Raw genomic sequence first — 12485 nt, 5'->3', positions numbered from 1 at the left:
GTGATACTCAGAAGGTCTCATCAAGTCCCGATTTAATTCGATTTATGCTGTTATCAGTGTTTGCAATGATAGCATGGCTGTGGTGTCATATCAATGTATGCGCTCGGTGTTTGCTGATATCAAACTGGAGCATTAGGACCACTGAGTTAACCTTTGTAGTGATACTCACTCCTTTTTATTTAGACCTGGTTTAATTCTGGGATAGTTGAATATTTGTATATAATCCCCGCAGACTGTTTTAGATTATATCTAATATATATCATGTAATTATCCTTATAATTACAAAAGGTTTTATGTAAGATTTATGTTTTGCAATTTGTAATTTTGGAATTTCAATAATGTATTTTGTAACTGCAGTACACATAATACTCATTTTAAACAATTTTGTCCAGGTTCCTTGCCAGCAAACAACTCCTCCAGAGAGGCTGTCCTGGTGAGGGAGAAATTCATGGCTCACTTCTCAGCGGAGGGAGCTGTGTCTTGGCAACCAAAGGAGTAGCCTGTTTGAAGTCCGAGTGACTTCCCCACAACGGCTCTTTTAAGAGCCACCCACAAACCTCTAAAGAGTGTTCCTGTCCTTTTAATTTTTTCTTAATAAATGGAGCTCTACTCCAAAATAAACTAACCTCTTTTTACTCTCTTAAGTAACTTGTCTTCACTATGTTCCTATATACAGTGTGGTGCAAAAGTTTGGGCAACCTTATTAATAGTCATTATTTTCCTGTATGAATCACTGTTACAATGAAAAATGTCAGTTAAATATATCATATAGGAGACACACACATTCATATACACTAAATATTTATTTCATTTCTCTTTTTTTGTGTCGCCAATTTATGCACCTGCTTGATTTAAACACTTATTGCACACTTTCTGTAAACTGCATTTCACTTCTCAAATATCACTGTGTGTGTCTCCTATATGATATATTTAACTGACTATTTTTATTGTGACAACCAGTGATTTGTACAAGAAAATAATTACTTTTCACAATGTTGCCCAAACTTTTGCATCCCACTGTATTAGTATGTTTTGTCATTAGTATAATATGAAATAAATTCTACTTGTGTCAAGTCGGGTGCCAATATTTGCTGTGTAGTAGAACAGAGACATTTTGTCATTATAAATGTTTATTTGAAAAAATATAAATTCATTAACAAAAACATTTATCATAAATATATGAAATGTAACTATTTACAGAGAGACAGGAATAAAAAGGACCCAGCTTGGAGTGGAAGAGCCTCAGGGAGAAGGAGGAGAAAAATAAGAACATTGTTTCTGCCCTGGAGAGCTGCTGCCTCATCAGAAAACTACTGATCATTAGGGTCCAATGTTTCCAAATTTAACACAGCTGTGCTGTTTTCAAAAACTAATTTATAAATTTGAAATTTCACGAATTCTCGTGTCTGAGGCGGCATGCTCTCCAGAGCAGGAACAAGGCCGAGGAGGAAATGTTCAGTTGGAGACGGGCGTGGCCTCTTTAGGGACTCCAGGATGGCCAGCTCCACCGCCGATGGACCGTCCTGGGACCCGTCCCTCGCCCGCCTTCGAGCTGTCCTCCTCTGTGGGCCTGTAAAACACAGCACAAAACAACACAAAGTAATGAGAAGGCTGCTACTAGATTTTCATTTTCAAAATTGAAAAAAAAAACATGATATAAACAGATTGGTTGTAGATATTTAGTAAAGGTGATCACAAGGGAATTCAAGCAAGTAAAAAGCTGTCAGTGCTTGATGTTCATACCTGTGGGTGCAGCAGCAGGAGCTGAGGGACCAGGGACTGGAGAGCCAGGAGAAGAGACAGCTGAGGACTCTGCTGCATGATTACTTGACTCTATCAAGACAATATTAGATGTTAACAGGTTGAAGACAATAGTCATAGAGAATATTATATTATTATATACTTATATACTTATTATTATATACAGTGGTCTCTCATTTATTGCAGCACATGAACAGTAGTCACAGTTCTCACAAGTTGATTCTCAAAGTGAAAACCTTTGTCGATTTTAAAACGTAAAAGTATTATGCCGCGCTTTTTCTCCGTCTGCGGCGCCACTTTTGTGCGCCTTTTTTGCTCCCGGTGCAGGTGTGTATTTCCGAATGAGGGTCATAGTTATGAGTGTTTTTGTGCTGTTTTTTTCTATTGGACGTGATGGTTATCAAAACCAAACATGATAAGTTTGGCAAGCGCAGGAGACACGACATGGAGGAGATTTGTCATTTGGGCTGCAGAATGCAATGCGCATTGTTGAAAGCTGTACGGTGCAATAAAAAAAATCAGCGAAAAGGTGAGGCAGTGACGGATGAACAGCGGGACTACTGTATACTGTTTATTAATAAACAAAATATGTTCCTGTATGACAACACGCATAAATTAACTGCCTACATTAACTCAATGTAAACATACCTTCTGACTGACACTCCCCTGCTGCCTCTCCGGGCTGTCCCTGGTCCTCGGGGGAGAAGTTCTCCACGGTCCGCACCATATTGCCGCTTGTCTCCCGCGGGGTGAGGAAGGGGTCCAGAAACCCCATGACCGCGAAGAACTTCCATCTTCTCCCCGATCCTGCTGCAGACCCACTCCTCTTCTCCTTCTCTGCCTTCTTCTCCTTATTATAAGTGTCCCTGAGGCTCTTCCACTTTCTCCTGCAGATGTCCTCTGAATAAACGCATTATCTTGTTAGCGGAAAGGTATTTGTACATCAGTGGGAAAATAGCGGGACAGTAGGCGGGCTTGCTAGCTTTTGCGCGGGTTCATCGGGTCAGTCTGAAAATTAAAAAGAAGGAATGAACTTACCAGGTTGCCCGATCTCCTCACTTATGTGTCTCCAAGCTAGGTCCTTTTTATTCCTGTCTCGGTAAAAGTAGTAGCTAGCATCGTACAGCTCCGGGTGATTAGCCACGGCACTGATTAGCTTTTCCTCCATACTGAATGAAGAATGAACGGCTTTGGCTGGATCTGCCCCTTTGACCTAGGTCAGAGCCACGTCACCAGGCCCCTGATTGGTTGTCGCGGCGCGATTTGACGCTGGAGTTCAGATTTTTCCAACTCGAGCGGTAGACGCGAAACGCGCGTATGCACAAAATGCAACACAAAAACTCACGCGCGTGGCTTTATTCGCGAGTCAAACGCACCAGACGCGCTACACTGACGCGCGTTTCACGAGTTTTGGCGTTTTCGCGACGCAAATCTGCTTCCGAATTTTCGCGGGACCCGCAATCGCGCGTCATCGCGCTTTTCCATTGACTTTACATGTAAACCTGACGCTCTATTCGCGTCCATCGCGTTCGGTGTGAACACACCGTTAGAGCTGGCTCTTTGAAGTGAACGACGCGAGCCGGCTCCTTATTGGGAGCCGTGAGGGTTTTTTTTTTTCTTTCTCTCACCCTCTCTCTCGCCCTTTTTTCCGCTAAACTCCGCACGTGCGGCCTGTACTTTGCACTGGGCAGAGGGGGGAGGGGCGTTAGTTACACTGGCAGTAGCACAGGAACAGAGCCAGAGAGAAAGAGAAAGAGAGCGAGGGACAACAACATCACATTAGAAAGGTATAGTAATCATCCACTATTTTCAGTTGCAGATGATAAAGGATTCAGAAATCATGCAGGCCCATATGACAGAGAATGTGCATCTTCTTTTTGTTTTAATATTTTAATTTATATTTAATTGTGTTGTGGTTTGCAGTGTTTTGTGTTGTTTCACATTAAAATTGTTTAAAAGGAAAAAGATGAAAATTTAAATAGTTAAACGTTTAAAATGTAAATAGTTGTTCTTTGTATTATATGATTTATTTATTACATTTTATGTGGAGTTAATAAATAAAGTATATTTATGGTGGCCCTTAGAGACAAAGCACGTACATACTCCAAAACACGTAAAAACTCCAAAACGCGTAAAAACTCAGACGCACTTACAAACCCTGAAGCATGTGCAAACTCCAAAACACGTAAAAACTCAGAAGCACGTACAAACTCCAAAACACGTAAAAACTAAGAAGCACGTACAAACTCAGAATCACGTACAAAAGACAACAGAAGTGCTCCAGGATGCTAGGGCGCAGTGTTGGGCTTTTGTTACCTAGTGGCTACACAAGCCAGGAAGTATCAACAACCGGATTTGGTGTGTGGTAATAACAGGTAAATGAATTTTTAAAAAAATTATTTGAATAAATATGAGTGCTTGTCTATAAATACACAAACAATACGCACATGCTTTCAATTGTGTAATTTAAGTGATCTGGGTAGCTCTGTTTTGGAAGTTCAGTTAACGCTAGAAATGTGTTTTAGAGTTTGTACGTGCTTTTTGGAGTTTGTATATGCTTTAGAGTTTGTACGTGCTTTGTCTCTAGGGGCCATATATAAACATATATAAATAAAACCACTTTTTTTTACATTAGTAATTCCTTTTCTGCATAATTTTATATTATTGTTAATGATTAAATAATTAAAGCAACAAAACAACCTGAAGAGCCGGTTCGGAGCCGAAAGAGCCGGATCTCTAAAAAGAGCCGGAAATCCCATCACTACTGCAGAGTGCACACGGCTCCCCACTTACTCCCACCCCTCTACCCGAGACTACTTCAGGGTTCACTGGAGCTGTAGTACATATCAATACCATATCAAAAATAATGACATAAACCTCAAAATACAAATAAAAAGGTTGTGCATTTAACTGACACACATCACATACTTTACAGGCATTTGTATACATTCTTGAACACATTAAACATTTGCAATTAACTATCAATATTAATGAACAAATTTAAATAATGAGCTACTTATATAGCCAGGGCTACAGTTGTTTAAAGGTATTAGATTTAGACACTCTCATTGGTTTCTAATCTGAAAATGCGGCTGAACCTGCACCTGGTTTGCTTGCCCAGTCGATTGAATCGGACATGATCAGAGCTGCTGTCTACTCTCCATTATTGTCAAAGTTTTTGTTTTTTTCGTGGTACAAATTTCATTCATGTCTATTATTAGTTTTGACAAGCAAGCAGTGCTGGCCTTGCTTGTCCTGACGAAACATCACTGCCATACATACAATGTCTACAATGCTAGCATCACATTTCCCATACTCACTTGGGAAATCTCCATTAGCAAGCTAACGCGGATCGCCCAGTGCGAGGGGCTGTACGGCGTCAACGTGTTAGTGCTGTTAGCTCGTTAGCACAGTTAGCTCGTTAACGTGTTAGAGCCATGCAGCCCCTCCATGCAAGACACTCCTTTTCTACAGTGGAGTATTTAGATTCTCTTTCCTGAAGCTTCCTGCTGAGGCAAACAACTGAACGCCTTTCTCCCTCCACCTCCTGCTGCAGTTCTGCTCCTATGCCGCACTCCAGAGGCATCTGTCTACAGTGTGGAAGGCTGAGTGAAATCTGGCTATGTAGAGCAGAATCATTCGTGATGGCTGACCTAAGGTCTTTTGTCCACTTGACCTGATTTGGTGCCAACGCTTTTGTCAAGTCAGTGACAGGTGCTGTCCTCTCTGCAAAGTGGAAGATGAATTTACTGTACCATCCCACTAAGCCTATAAATGCCCACACCATCCTCTTTGTTGTAGGTACTGGATATGCTTCACTTCAGGCTTCACCTGTCCGTGTCCAATCACATATCCAAGGTACTCCACCTGTGCGATCTTACACTTGTGAGGATTGATAGTAAAACCAGCAGATTTGACCAGCTTCAGAACGTGTCGCAGGTGAGCCACATGCTCCTCCCAGGTCTGGCGAAATATCATTACATCATCTAAGTATGCTGCAGTGAAGTCTGACACATCCATCAAGACCTGATCCATCAGCTGCTGAAACGTTGCTGGTGCCCCCTGGAGACCAACAGGCATCACCCTCACCTGAAACAGCCCAAACGGGGTTTTGAAGGCTGTTAGTTCCTTTGCCTCTGGAGCTAAGGCCACCTGCCAGAAACCCTTGCTTAGGTCAAGAGTGGTGTACTGTATGGTGTATGTACTTACTTCTCCCCAGCCTTTCCAAAAGTTCATCAATACAAGGCATCAGATAGGGATCAAACTTTGAGACAGAGTTGAGATATCTCAAGTCAATGCAGAACCTCAGTGTTCCATCCTTTTTAGGGACCACACCATTCACTCGTCAATTTCCTTATTCAGCTGTGGCACCAGGCGTTCAGGAATTCTGTAGAATTTCCTGCGGGGCGGAGCATTGTCCCTCAATTGGATTCGTGTTGTACTAGTTTTGTAAAACCAAGTTTTTCTGGAACAAATTTGGATCCAGAAGACCTCTTAGATCATCCTGTTGGGAAGGCTTGAGATGGGTCAGTGACACTAAATGTTTCACCGATTTGCTTGTGGGAAAAAATTGTTTTCCCTCTTCTTGTTCTTCCTTAACCACCTGAACAAGACATTGTTGTTTTACCTGCTGCGTAGGCTGCATTGACAGCTGCTGCTGCTGGAATTCTTTTAACAGGTTAATATGGAAAACCTGATGTTTCTTCCTCCTGTAAGGCATGTACAGCCCATAGTTGACATTGCTGAGGCATTTTTTAAATTTGTATGGTCCTCACCACCCCTGCTAGTAGTTTGCTGTCCGTTGTAGGAAGCAACAGTGACACCTGCTGTCCTGGTTGGAAAGTCCTTTCCCTGGCTTTCTTTTCATACCAGGTTTTCTGCTCGTTTTGAGCCACTTTCATGTTTTGCTGTGCCAGTATTTTCATTTGTTTTTGTCTCTCTATCACTTTCAGCACGTAAGCCACCACATTCTCTCCATCAGGCTTTGGATTCGCTCATTGTTCTTTTAGCAGGTCAAGTGGACCTGCTAAAAGTGGACCTGGCGGCCATAAAACAGTTTTATATGGTGAAAATCCTGTGGAGGCCTGTGGCACTTCACAATAGTCAAACAACAAGTAAGGCAGCCACTGGTCCCAGTCTAAGCCAGTTTCTGTTACAATTTTGCGCAGCACGTATTTTAGTGACTGGTTAAAACACTCCACCAGTCCTTCTGACTGGGGGTGGTAAAGGGTGGTTTTAATACTCTTTATGCCAAGTAGTTTATATACCTGCTGTAGAAGTTTAGACTGGAAATTTGTGCCACAGTCTGTGAAGACCTCTTTAGCTATACCTACCCTAGAAAACAACTGCAGCAGACAATTAGCAACATGTCTAGTTTTCACTGATCTTTGGGGAAAACGTCAGGATAACGAGTAGCATAATCACAAATGACCAAGATGTAACGATTACCTGACAAACTTCAAGGGGCCCCACCTACATTCATTCCTATTCTTTTGAAATGTGCATCTATGACAGGCAATGGCTGAAGATGGAAGTGGGCCACTCCTTCACTTAGGGTGAGTTGACATATCTGACAAGACTTACAAAACTGCTGTACCTCAGTATACATGCCAGGCCACACAAAGCAACAAGCCAGTCTAAGTAGAGATTTCTGAAAACCAAGATGGCCTGCCCAAGGTGCAGAATGACCAAGATCCATGACTTTGTGTCATGCCCTCTGAAGTGAAGAGATATCTGGTGGGATATCAAGTTCCAGACGGTGTTTGGGACTCTGGTCTACAACGTCTAACCTAGATGAACCCATAAATGTATCCCTTCGTCTTTGTGCCCAGCCAAAGTTTTTCAATGGGTCAATTGCACTCAATTGAGCTCTTGTGGTAATCAAACTAGGGATTGCACTTTCTGGCTGTGCCTACAGAATAATTTCTTGATTCTGTAAGTTTTGCTTCATGTCCAGGAACTTCAGTAGAAACCAAATCTAGCAGTGTAGGTATATCTAAGCCCAACATGACAGCGTGTGGTAGCCTGGGTGCTAACGCCACCGGCAAAAGAAATGTCTGTCTACAATCAAATACACCTCAGCCAACTTGATGCATGCTCGATCATCCAGGTAAGTAGATTCCAAAAAGTTGATTCTCTTTATCTGGATGTAGTGTTTTCAGTGGGAGAAACATTTCGTCACTCATCCAAGTGACTTCTTCAGTCTCAGCTGAATAATGACTGAAACCAGCAGCACTGAATGAACAAAGGGCTGCGAGGTCAGTTCCTTGCTAATTTCAGTCATTATGCAAATGTACTCTTTATAAGACCGGGGAAACCTGCAGTCAGCTGAGACTGAAGAAGTCACTTGGATGAGTGACGAAACGTTTCTCCCACTGAAAACATCCAGATGAACAGAATCAACGTTTTGGGCCACCTCAGCCATGGGATAATCCTTCTCCTCACCATGTGCGCAGCTTATTTTAGTCCTGTGCCACTCCCGAGGTCTCTTGGTACTAGACTTTTCACTGACTGAAAAGCTCCCTGTATCTAAGCACTAGTACAGGTACTGTTCTTACTGCTTCATGATCAGGACCTGGAAAAGTGGGTCTGGGGGCTGAACACAAAAGGGATGGCTTACTTTGTGTTGTTGCTGGGCAGTAGTGATGTGTCGGTCGCGAACGAAATGGCTCTTAGAGCTGACTCTTTAAAGTGAACGACGCAAACCGGATCTTTATTGGGAGCCGTGGTTTTTTTGTTTCTCTCTCTCTCGCACCCCTCCAATAGCCAAGCCCTCCTGTTCTCTGATTGGATAGTTAAATTGTGATTGACATGACATTGGCCACTTGAGTGCAGAGTTTCACACGTATTTTTTGGCACACACAAGTCTTTTTTACGCACACACAAATTCTTTTTACACATACTAATCCTGATTTTAGAAATATGATTGCTGATTGGGTGATGCATGGGGAGAACTGTATCACTGCATCATACACCAGAAAACACTGTGTGGCAAAGTCCTAAAAATGGAGCATGTAATGAGCACCATAACGCAGACCGTAAATTTGAGCCGAGCTAAATGTTTAAATCAACGTCAAAGTCTTTTATGCGGGAAATAGATTCAGAGTTTGCCAACATTCCTTATCATACAGAGGTCTGCTGGCTGCTCTTATAGGAGTCACATATGCACCAGTGCAACTTGCCTCACTGTCCCTGTTGCCAAGTAATGTTGAACCAAGTCGGCACAACAGTGTTCCCAAATGTGCCTTTTGCTGATAAACTGAGCGCACTGCGCACCAAACTTAAATGAACTTGTTGTCAAAAAAAGATGGAAAGCATCCAGCTCTGACAAAATGGCAAAAAGCAAAGAAAACTGAACATTTTGATTTGTTGTTACTTTAACTTTTGCAGAAAGCAGAAATGTTATTTATATTTTTGGGATTTTTTTTGCATCATGTTCATATTTTGAATTTGTATCATTTTGACAAGAGATATTTTATGAAGACCAAAATATTTTAAGTTTATTAAATTTTTTTATAAAATGGCATAATAGCAACAACATCTTGAATTATTTTAGCATTTACTTTAAAGCACAATTTTCATTTATTTCTTCTGGGGTTTTGGCAGCATGTTCATATTTCTAACTTGCATAATTTTGACAGGATATATTTTTATGGAGAGCAAAATATTTAAAGTTGAAGTTTATTTTTTCTAAGCCTTTTCTGGAATAATATTATTGTCTGTTTTTATTCATATTTCTAGTTAGGGTTAAGCACCGGCACAGTTTCAAAAGTACCGGTCTGGTACTGGTATCGGATAAAACCTAAACGATACCCATCCCGACTCCTGAGGGGCAGTAATTTGCAGTGACTGGCTGGGGAAAACAAGGTAAAAGACACACTGTGGAAGAGAGCCAGAGATTCATAATAAATAATTAAATGCCGAGTGGAGAATAATCACAAAGAGAGTGAAGAGAGGTGAGTGAAGAAGAAAAGAAGCTTAAAGCAGCCTAGCCCTTTTGCAGTGTAACTAACAGAGGACTGGGGTCACTTGATCCAGCCCTAAATATATGCTTTATCAAAATGTATCTCCACACACACACTACATAAACATATGAGATTTTTTTCCTCTGGTCTTTTGAGGGTAGACCAGAGATGATGTCACAGAATCCAACAGATTCAATAGACTGATCTGCAAGACCAGTAATGTTGTGTGGATGTAGCTGGACTCTCTTAAGATGGTGTTGGAAAAGAGGATGTTGTCCAGGATAATGACATTGCTGGGCAATGCCTCCCACCCGCTCCATGACGTGCTGGGCAGTCACAGACTGGGAATACCACTGGACGGCACAGGAAATCTTTCCTTCCTGTGGCTGCACACTTCCTCAATGTAAAGTACAAGTACATGCTGCAGCTGTTGTACACTGTTACTACTTGCACATCCTCTACAGAGAAAGGTACAGTATGACTAACAGGGGCACCTCGTTGTCAAACATATATTTAATTTGCGTAATATACTGGGATATTTATAATTAGAGATATCTACATCTATAGGAGCTATTTTGTTATATAATTGTAACGTTGTAATATAAAATATTATTTAATTTAGTTTAGTTAGTCACTGTTCTTGTGTCCTTGGAGCAAACTGTGACCACATAATTTCCTCAGGGATTAATAAAGTATTCAGATTCTGATAACTCTATTAATGGTATTTATGTAGAGCTCACAGCATATTAGTACAAGTTTCCTACATTTGACGAAGGACAAAAATGCCTGTATTTATTATTGTTTATGACCTGTTTAACTGCATCACAGAATTAATTAACTCAAGTTAACAATAACGAGTTCCAGTCTAACCAGTAACTGGGTGAGTGGTAGAAAAACATAGAGTGAAGAAATACAAATGGAGAATACATGAAAAAACAAACATCTTAAATCGTTGTACACTAACCAGTAGTTCAATGAGTTCCTGGACTTATGGTAAGTCAGAAAGCACTCACCTCTGTATTTTGCATCACACAGAAAATACACACTAGGCTAAAGTGGTGTAATTTTCTTTATTTTTCCTCATAGTGGTCATGCTTTTCTTATCCGCTGCTTTGGTTTGCTGAAAAAACTACCAATAGGGCAAATGTATTTGCTCTATTTAATTAATTAATTCATTCATTCATTGGCTACCTTGTCAGGTTCGAGCAGATTTTAAGGTCCTGCTGTTCACCTACAAGGCTACAACGGACAGGCACCTTCATACCTCTCCGACCTTTTACATCTTTACGTTCCATCCCGTGCTCTCTGATCTCAGGACTCTGGCCTTCTAAAGGTTCCTAGAGCCAGAAAAAAGACAATTGGAGAGCTTTTTCTTTTCGTGCCCCGTTTCTGTGGAACAACCTCCCTCAAGATGTTAGGCAGGCTGCTCTGTGGAGGTTTTTAAAACTAAGCTGAGGACACATTTGTTCACCTTATCTTACAAGTCTTAATTCTGTGGCTTTTAGTTTTTAAATTTTTACTGTTTTTAACTTGTATTGTGTCTTTTACCTGTATTGATATGTATCGCTTTTATTTATTTTTTATCTTTTTAGTTTCAAATAGTTGTACAGCACTTTGTTTGAAAGCGCTTTATAAATAAAGTTATTATTATTATTATTTAGTTGTTGTCACTGAAATTTTTTTAAATGTTTTTGTAAAAGTTGTTACAAACAAAGGTGGTTTTCCTCCGCATTAATCACTCCTGTCAACTTCTTACAGTTTAACACGTGTACATACTCTTCTGTACACACATGCTAAGATTCAGGCTCCACAGTGAGATGCAAATGCTAAACGCAGTCTCGTGTTTAGGTGTCACACATCTAAATAAAGTTAATCAACTGGTTAGCTGCACAAACCTAACAGTAACTTATACTAGACATGAACCCACAGTGAGGTGCTCTGCAGCCATCTACTCAGTGACATCTGACAGAAACGTGTTTTCCATATAATCCATATAAGAACTAAATTGTCAGTAATTCCACTGCTACACATCAAAAATCTAATTATTTAGGAAAGTTTTAATAAGTGTAAACAAATATGGTGCTGCCCTGATGCATCTTAGAGTAACACAGTAAACTGAACCTGCCCATCAGTGAGGTGGTGTCATGCTGTAGTGTGTTCAATGCGACCGTCTGCCTTTTGGCTTCGCACTGTCAAAAGTCTGATTGATTTAAGCAGAATTTTGTTTCAAAAGCGGAGCTGAGTGCAGGAGAATGAATCTCCTACAGCGCTCAAAAGCAGATTTTGTCTTTATGATGCTTTGTGCACTTGGCTCATACCTGCATGTGTAGGTTATTGAATTTACATAAAATCAACTGTCCAAGTGTCAATGAATGTCTGCACACGTATTATTTACTCATGGGTGTGTTCTGTACTCAACTTGACAACCTCCTCCAGGTAACTTCTGGTTGCTTGATCATTTTGTGAGGATTGCAAATGTTTGATTTCTCTTATGCCGGGCTCACACTGTGCGATTTTTTTCAGTCGCGCAATTCAGCTCCTGCTCAAACTGTACGATTGACTCGCAGGGGTTAGAAGTGCATAGGTCACGATGCAGGTCTCACACTATACGACCCGAGTGCTCACACTGTGCGTCCATAACATGAAGGTTATAACAGAAATTCTGTCGCTCGCTCTCCCTCTCTGTCTTTCACTCACACAGACTCACACCGCCACCATCAACGTTGCTAAATTGCTAATGAAAAACATGATCGGTCAGCT

The 12485-nt window shown here is 41.0% G+C and overlaps 1 protein-coding gene across 1 annotated transcript; it reads right to left on the bottom strand.

The window, feature by feature from the left end:
- Nucleotides 1-1188: 1188 nt before the first annotated feature.
- Nucleotides 1189-3135, bottom strand: LOC146510767 (uncharacterized). The gene is made up of 4 exons (XM_085173115.1): nt 2800-3135; nt 2410-2661; nt 1744-1833; nt 1189-1570 (listed from the first exon to the last, which is right to left on the bottom strand). The coding sequence occupies exons 1-4, from the start codon at nt 2927-2929 to the stop codon at nt 1311-1313; spliced, it is 732 nt and encodes a 243-aa protein (XP_085029241.1). The 5' UTR covers nt 2930-3135; the 3' UTR covers nt 1189-1310.
- Nucleotides 3136-12485: the final 9350 nt, after the last annotated feature.

The sequence above is a fragment of the Neolamprologus multifasciatus genome, chromosome 9 (assembly GCF_963576455.1).
Source record: "Neolamprologus multifasciatus chromosome 9, fNeoMul1.2, whole genome shotgun sequence".
NCBI lineage: Eukaryota > Metazoa > Chordata > Actinopteri > Cichliformes > Cichlidae > Neolamprologus > Neolamprologus multifasciatus.
The sequence above is the reverse complement of the archived record's forward strand: the minus strand, read 5'-3'. Positions and strand labels throughout refer to the sequence as shown.